At 46.2% G+C, this 8054-nt stretch overlaps 2 protein-coding genes across 2 annotated transcripts; one reads left to right on the top strand and one right to left on the bottom strand.

Moving 5' to 3' along the window:
• The first annotated feature begins 1229 nt into the window (after positions 1-1229).
• On the top strand, positions 1230-3150 carry LOC112883108 (S-adenosylmethionine decarboxylase proenzyme-like). The gene is made up of 2 exons (XM_025948341.1): positions 1230-1371; positions 1481-3150. The coding sequence occupies exon 2, from the start codon at positions 1675-1677 to the stop codon at positions 2851-2853; it is 1179 nt and encodes a 392-aa protein (XP_025804126.1). The 5' UTR covers positions 1230-1371; positions 1481-1674; the 3' UTR covers positions 2854-3150.
• Positions 3151-4332: 1182 nt separating this feature from the next.
• LOC112881086 (gamma-glutamyl peptidase 3-like) lies at positions 4333-5359 on the bottom strand. The gene is made up of 3 exons (XM_025945791.1): positions 4853-5359; positions 4589-4756; positions 4333-4449 (listed from the first exon to the last, which is right to left on the bottom strand). The coding sequence occupies exons 1-3, from the start codon at positions 5357-5359 to the stop codon at positions 4333-4335; spliced, it is 792 nt and encodes a 263-aa protein (XP_025801576.1).
• Positions 5360-8054: the final 2695 nt, after the last annotated feature.

Raw genomic sequence — 8054 nt, 5'->3', positions numbered from 1 at the left:
AGCCCAATCCTTCGCCGCGTCTCGCCGCCCTCCCCATTACACCAGCACGAGCATCCCCCAAGAACAGCTGCGGCTCCCTCCTCCGCTCCGTCGCCACTCGGCCGGTCCTTCCAAGAAGCCTGCTGCTGGTCTCATCTCGGCGCCGCCGGCGGCCGCATTCTTGAACAAACGTGAGTCCTCCTTTCTCGCTTGCGCTGTGCTCACGCCGCCGTTCCCCTCTGCACGCGCGCCCGGGGTCCGTAGGGAGCGCCGCCGGCGGTTTCTTCTTCTGTATGGATTGTGTCCAGCGTTGGATCTTGCTCGAGGGCCGGGTCGTTCGGCTGGCAAGGGAAGATTTACTCTGCTCGGACGCGTGGTTCCGTAGGTCTCGTTCTCCGCCCCTGTTTGTTGGAGGCGTCGGGAAAATTTGTCTTTCTCTCCTCGGGGGAGCGGTGCGGAAGATTGGATCTTGCCCGCGGTTCGTTTTGTTTATTCTATTCTCGGTGGTGAATCAATAGTGCGCGGTAAATCTTACTTAGTATATTCCTTCTTTCTTTGTCGTATGTGTCCTTGCTTATCATAATCGGATCGCAATGCCCAAGAAGCTAGTACAACTTTCTGTTCGAGGTGGACCGTGTAGAGCCTTCTTTAGTTTATCCCGACCTTCTTGTGATCTTGAAGAATGTCCCCCACCAATCTGTTACGAGAAGCTTTTATTGCCCTTTGGTTGTTCATAAGAAAAAAAAGTCAGGTCATACGAGCCATCAAACTAGTCTGCACATACGGTTTTTTTATTGACTGTTCTTGTTCGATATGCTGCCACCATGGTGTTGCTTCTTGCATACTGAAGCCACGGTTTTTCCTAAAGAAGAATACATGGCTAAGAAAGGAACAGACAATTTTGCTTAATGAGGTTTGATTTATATCGACTAGGATGAAGTTAACACTTCTTGCTTCGTTTACTGATTATTTACTTAAATATTGAATTGATACCTAAATGTTGTGTATCGTATCACTGCTGCAATTGTGTATACTAGTCTCAACATTTTTTTATTCATACATCGTTTCCTCTTCAATTGAAATGGTTTCAGCATCTAAACTAAATTATATACTCTCAATTCTCAAACATTGGTGCACATCCAGATCTGCTACCTCAGAATTTGGATCCTGATAATCTCTTATCATTTGTGTTCTGTTGCCTAAGAAGGAAACTTACTCTGTTTTGATCAACAGTTTTAAGAAGGGACAATTGTGGATGCTCTAATGGAGTCAAAAGGTGGCAAGAAGTCTAGTAGTAGTAATTTGATGTACGAAGCTCCCCTTGGTTACAAAATTGAGGACGTTCGCCCAGCCGGAGGAATCAAGAAGTTCCAGTCTGCTGCTTACTCCAACGTAAGAACTGAACCAAAAGCCTGAGCAATGTAGTTCTAAATGGAAACTTGTTCCATCTCGTGCTCTGGTTTCTAATGCTTATTATTTGGTTGATCCCGTTGTTTTGCAGTGCGTCCGCAAGCCATCCTGATATCCCTTCACATGCAATTCGCCGTAGAGTAGGATTTTCCTTCAATTTTTCTCTTGTTTGATAATTCTCCCTTGGCTGGCTGCATTCTCTGCTTCTGAGATTCCAACGTGTCTTCTCCCATCTCTTCCTCCCTTTCCCATCCTCTCTTCCTTGCAACACATCACCTAAAGGCGATGCCTTCAGCTGATTCTTGGGGCTCTTCTCCTGCCTCCCCTATTGGGTTTGAGGGCTATGAGAAGCGCCTTGAGATAACGTTCTCTGATGCACCTGTCTTTGAGGACCCATGTGGTCGTGGCCTTCGCGCCCTCTCTCGCGAGCAGATTGACTCGTTCCTGGATCTTGCACGGTGCACCATAGTGTCCCAGCTCTCAGACAAGCACTTTGACTCGTATGTTCTGTCCGAGTCGAGCCTCTTTGTGTATCCCCACAAGGTTGTCCTCAAGACCTGTGGGACGACAAAGCTGCTGCTCTCCATTCCTCGCATCCTTGAGCTCGCTGCAGAGCTCTCACTGCATGTTCTTTCAGTGAAGTACTCTCGTGGGACGTTCATCTTCCCCGGTGCTCAGCCGGCACCGCACCGCAGCTTCTCGGAGGAGGTATCAGTGCTGAATGGTTTCTTTGGTGGCCTCAAGTCTGGTGGCAATGCATATGTGATTGGTGACACGTTCAAGCCCAATAAGAAATGGCATGTCTATTATGCCACGGAGGAGCCTGAGCAACCTATGGTGACACTTGAGATGTGCATGACTGGGCTGGATGTTAAGAAAGCTGCAGTGTTCTTCAAGAACTCTGCCGATGGCCGTTGCTCATCAGCAAAGGAGATGACGAAGCTTTCAGGAATTTCTGAGATCATCCCTGAGATGGAAATCTGTGACTTTGAGTTCGACCCATGCGGTTACTCGATGAACGGTGTCTTTGGACCTGCAGCCTCCACCATCCACGTGACACCTGAGGAAGGTTTCAGCTATGCAAGCTACGAAGCGATGAATTTTGACCCTAGCTCCTTAGTTTACAGCGATGTCATCAAAAGGGTCCTGGCAGGCTTCTCTCCTTCAGACTTTTCAGTTGCTGTTACCATCTTCGGCGGGCATGGGTTTGCCAAATCATGGGCAAAGGGTGCAGATGTCGACTCCTACATGTGTGATGATCTTGTCGAGCAGGAGCTTCCTGGTGGTGGTCGGCTGATGTACCAGAGCTTTACTGCTATTGCGCCTGGTGCTGTGTCGCCCAGGTCGACCTTGGAGATGGATGGATGGAGCAGTGATGGAATGGAGACCTCTGTGAACAGTGATGATATGTGTATCTGTTGGGATGCAGGGAAGAAGGTGGTGAAGAAAGATGTGGATGCGTGAGAAAGATTGGGTGGTTCCTCACCTCGAGTTGCAAGTTTAAGGATTGGGGTTTCTGATAACCTCTGTTAGCCCTGTTCTTCTATTTTCGGTTAAGCAGCTGGCTGGGCTACCGCAAGCATAATAATCTTATGTTCTTTTATATTTTCCTGCTCAATAAGTGCTCTAGATGGTTTGCTGCGTCTGCCATAGTGAGTTGCATATTATTGTTTCAGCATTGCCGATGCCCTTGTGGGGAGAATGATCTTGTAATAACTCTATTCTCAATCGATTATTGGAATCTTCGGTTTATCGTCTGCCTATTGTCATTCCTACTGTTATGTTGTACTATTCTTTTTTCGTAAGCAAAAATATTACTGTTTGGGTGTGTGTCTGGGGGGTGGGGGGGGGGGGTGGGGACGCATGCATTGAACTTTTCTTAATCGTCCAGGGCTCTGCTGACTCACATCTGATCGTTTTTCTTGTAGTCAGTCTAATTGGGTCGCCAAAAATTCTATATGATGTTTGCTTTCTGCAAAGACATTATAATATCTGCAACGTTATTTGATTGCATCGCCTGCTCAATAATAAGTGCTCTAAACGGTTTGCTGCGTCTGCCGTAGTGAACAAAATCAGATTTTTTCCAGACAGTTTTGTAGGTCTTGTATTAAGAGGAAGAACTCAACCACACGGGTCGAGAAAAAGAGGCTGGTTACGGTGGTTGGAAGGTACTAGGCGGTACCATCCGGTATTACTTTTTGTTAATCGTTGCTGATCGTTGATCTAATATGGGAACTAAAAAAACTAAATTAATATCGCTACCGGCCCCACAGATTTAGTGTGATACCTCTCCTCTTATTACTCAATCATTGATTTTTACCATGACGAACGCTCTCATTTATTCTAATCATAGTAAAATTCCTCATATCTCAAATGCATATAAATATATTTTTCTCGATTCATATACGTGTATGTTTGAACTTAATATTATGTATATTCCTCGCGACTTTATCTAAGTTGAGCTGAAAAGTCATTCCCGTTGATCCTCACGTTTAAATAGATAAGCAGGTCTTGCTCCAAACAAATTAAGATTGTTTTGTCTTCCAGTCAGACAAGCAGAGCTTGGCAGCTTGCTCCCAATATATAAAACTGTACATTCTGGACTTTATTAGCAGTTGCCAAACCATAACTTTTTGGGTCGTGAAAATGGTCTTTTTTTGAGAGAGAAGATGGTCAATCGTTTGACAAGAAAGAAAAGCTTGAAAATGCTCCCGCCAACCAGTCGCTTATTTGAATTTTCTCTGAAGCAGTTTGCACGAGTGTGGCCATAGCCTGACGACCAAGATTTGTTTATTCCCAATTTCCAAGTACTATGCTTACATTAGTATGCACTGTATCATCATAACTGGGCTCAGAACAAATTGATCCCAAAACAGGGCATCTCATGCATGTAACGTTACAAACTGTCACAAACACCACCCAAGTAGATGCCACAGATCCAGATCACTTGCAGACCTTATCTTCATCAGCTTTGAGGAAGCTCTTGCAGAGCTTGAGCCAGAACTCCCTGTCCGGCGCAGTAGCCTCCAGCTGCCTCTTAACAACCTCAGCGAACGACACCTGCAGAGTGGAAAAGCAGGGCAAAATCGAAGTCTCTGTCAGTGCTTCGGGATTCAAAAGCGAAGTAAACAGTCCGTGCACTGTTTCGTTCGTCAGAGCAAGCAGCAATGGAGTCCGAAGCATCAAGCATGGCACTCACGGTGATGGACCCGGCGGTGACCAGGCGGTCGACGAGGCTGAGGAGGATGTCCTTGGTGTACTCCGGGTGGCCTTGGATGCCCAGCACGTGCTCGCCGACGCGGAACATCTCGACGCCCGTCTTGTCGGAGGAGGCCAGCACCTCCGCGCCCTCCGGCACCTCCCACACCTGCTCGCCATGAGCAAGAACGCCATCAGATTGCAGAGGTGTGCGTGCCAGATTGCAGAGATGTACGTGGGAATGCCAGCGTTATACTGCGCGCACCTCGTCCTGGTGGACCTCGGTGATCTTGGCGCGGCGCGGCAGCTGGCCGCGCCCGCGCAGCGCGTCGAGGAACCGACACGGCGGCAGCGCGTCCGCGATGTCCACCTCCCTGACGCCGACGTCCCAGCCGCCGCGGGCCCTGCCCACGCGCCCGCCCAGCGCGCGGCAGATCACCTGGTGGCCGAAGCAGACGCCGAGGACCCGCTTGCGCATGGCGTGCAGCTCCCGGACCAGGAGGCACAGGCGCAGGATCCACGGCTCGTCGCCGTACGCGTCGTGCGGGCTGCCGCTGATCACGAAGCCGTCGTAGCCCCCGAGGTCCCCCGGCGCCGGGAGTTCCCCGTCGATGGCCCGGTACAGGTCCCACGCCTCGCCGGCGCCGCCGAACGCGGCCACGAAGACGTGGAGGTAGCCGCCGTACTTCTTGAGCACGTACTCCGAGTCGCGCGCCGCCATCAGCAGCGCGAGCCGCCTGCTCGGCCTCGCCGCTGCCTCCACAGCAACCATGGCGGATCAGTCGATCAATCCTTTGATGACGAGAAAGATGCAATGTGAAAGCTTGCAGAGCTGAAACGATCGATATCAGCACTCAGCTGAGGGCTTAGCTAACACGATGTGCAAGGCTGCAAGTGCGTAGTGTGTGTGGAAGCTGGCGAGGATTGCGTCGATTTATATAGAGGCCGGAAGGGAGTAAGAGGGCGACGACGCGACGGCGAGGACAGGAGGCTGCTCCGCATTGTGCCAAGTCGGAGGCGGCGTGACACTCTTCAGACTAGACTAGACGTCGCGCGCGGGCCGGGTAAAGAATTTCGCAGCCTCGGATCGCATGGTTCCTCTGATAGTCTGATCGGTCGTGCCGCTACCAGCTAGTTCACACTGCAGCTGCGCGGACAAGTCAGCCGCCAGGTTGCTTGGCCGGCTGATTGGTTCGTCGCGCGCGGCCAGCCGCGGATGCCTTGGAGCTTTTTGACTGGCTTCATGATCTGGGACCGTAGTACCAGAGTTTCAAGAAGGAGATGGTCTTGTTGACGGCCGGGGTAGTTCCATGCATGGCATTGGCAGCCGCCGTCTGGCGGTCAGCAGTACGTGTTCGTGCGAGCTTGACAAGAACACATACGTGAAGTTCAAATCCGAAGGTCCGGAACGGAGCCTCTTCGTTTTATTTTGGAACAGCTACTCGAGCGTGAGTCCGTAGTCGCTTCTTTTTAGTATTTCGGAAGAGCAAATATGGCTGCTTGAGCAAATTCAAAGAAATTCGATGAACGCGGTATACATGATTTATCAGATATGTCGAACAAGATTCAATGAAATCTAATTCAAGTTTGAACTAATTCGAGAAAATTTTGTCGTACACAGTATTTTTTATGTTTTTCTTTTTACCTGCAGCTTCTGCCGACAAAACCGAAAAACCATGTTTGTCATCAAAGATGATTTCCCTGCTTGAGGGCTCCAATTAAGATATTTCTTGTCATTAATGCCAAGGCCTGCATGAATTTATTTGAAATTTCACTAAGCCTTTTTGTATGGTTTTAGATTAATGGAATCTTTTATTTGAAGCTTGTAGAACCTGTTTCACAAGCTCTAGTTACATTAGTGTGTTTCCTTGTGTCCCGAAAAATTATTAGGTTATTTATGTCTAAATTTTTTTGAGGCGTTTGGGGTTGTTCCCTTCACTTAAATTTAAAAAATCATTGGCTCATCAGCCTTAAACCGCTTTGACTGGGCTCACGAACCAAAAGTAAGGATTTGCTAGTTGGGTACTAAACCGTAACAATATTTCAATTAGGGCGGATAAAATTGGATAAACCGAAGAGTTTAGGGGTCATATATGGACTTGTGCTTTTTTTATCCTACTATTATTAATTGGAGGCAAAAGAAGCCTCCACGTGAATCCACGTGAAGCCAACTAGAATTCTAGGTGGATACTTAAAAAAATAGAGAAATTCTAAAAATTTTCAAAAAATCATAAACATCCTGCCATCAATCCGACAACTAATCATAATAGTCATTGTATCTGTTATCTTTTCAAATAAACTATCCACCTCTACCATTATGAAAATAGACTAAATTAACCCCCTAAACATGTATCTAAATTTCTACCTATACCATTATAAAAAAAATCTAAAGTAACCATCTAATCTTATATACCTATGTCTTAAAAATGATACAAATAACTCTCTAAATTTGCATATAAATTATCCAATTATGTCATTATTAACAGTTAAAGTAACCCCTAAATCTGAATCTAAATTATATAATTATAACAAAATATTAAAGGGAACCAATATAAAATTCTAAATGAGTAATTTCCATCATTATTAATATATTATTTATGTTATTGTTTATATAAAAATACTACCCACAGTATGTGTTACCATGTATTCATATATGATGGAAGAGATAAGAATACCAATTCACAAACAAATGGTTCAATTAAATATATATCAAACACACATGGAGGTGTGATGCAAAAGAAAATCTATTGCAACTAGATAATGATGAATATGTATTTTAGAGTATGTGTTAGAATATTTAATAGATGAAAGAGGCGTGAGATAGATAATTATAATTATTAGCTATAGATTTTATTTTTATATTAATTCCAATTAGCCCGTGCTGGAGCACGGGTTGATAGGCTAGTATATATAATAACGGCAAAGGTGGATAATATAGAAGTCACGCCGGCGATGAGGAATTTATAGGTATATGTGGTACAATTTGCTTATATTTTCCTTTAATTATTATGGTATTTTAGGGCTCGGGAGCAAAGGAGGCGGCTTACAGTCGGTAGTACTTACTAACAGATGATCCATTTCACTTGCCCTGTTTCCGACTGTGGAGCCGCTAGTCTGCTCCTACGGCTCCAAACACGACCATGTACGGGCATAACCTTTTTTGTTTTGTGATGTTCAGTCAGAGATGAAGGAAATGTCAAGCATGCTCATGCCTCATTCAACTCTCTCAGCGGCTGCTTTCCATTTGTTCAATAATTTTTCATTTTTCTAGCACCTGCCGCGTAAGACACATTTCCTTTTGCAGCATGGTCATTAGGGGAGACCGGTTGGTTTAGCAGGCGCTTGATCTTTTGTTTTCAACGCCTGAGATGAGACCGCCCTCGTTTTGTTCCTAACACACTCGCTAAAAAATTGTCGCAAGATTTTTCAAAAGTACGTAGGTTTAAGAAATTGTAGATCTAGGTTTT

Source organism: Panicum hallii, chromosome 2, assembly GCF_002211085.1.
Source record: "Panicum hallii strain FIL2 chromosome 2, PHallii_v3.1, whole genome shotgun sequence".
NCBI lineage: Eukaryota > Viridiplantae > Streptophyta > Magnoliopsida > Poales > Poaceae > Panicum > Panicum hallii.
Note: the sequence above shows the minus strand (reverse complement) of the source record. Positions and strands in the feature narration are given on the sequence as shown.

Excerpts from the sequence above, each read along its gene's own strand:
- LOC112883108 (XM_025948341.1), top strand. The coding sequence starts at position 1,675 with ATGCCTTCAGCTGATTCTTGGGGCTCTTCTCCTGCCTCCCCTATTGGG.
- LOC112881086 (XM_025945791.1), bottom strand. The coding sequence starts at position 5,359 with ATGGTTGCTGTGGAGGCAGCGGCGAGGCCGAGCAGGCGGCTCGCGCTG. Across the intron at positions 4,757-4,852 it reads CCGAGGTCCACCAGGACGAG|GTGTGGGAGGTGCCGGAGGG; the intron begins GTGCGCGCAGTA and ends CATGGCGAGCAG. Across the intron at positions 4,450-4,588 it reads TCACCGCCGGGTCCATCACC|GTGTCGTTCGCTGAGGTTGT; the intron begins GTGAGTGCCATG and ends TCCACTCTGCAG.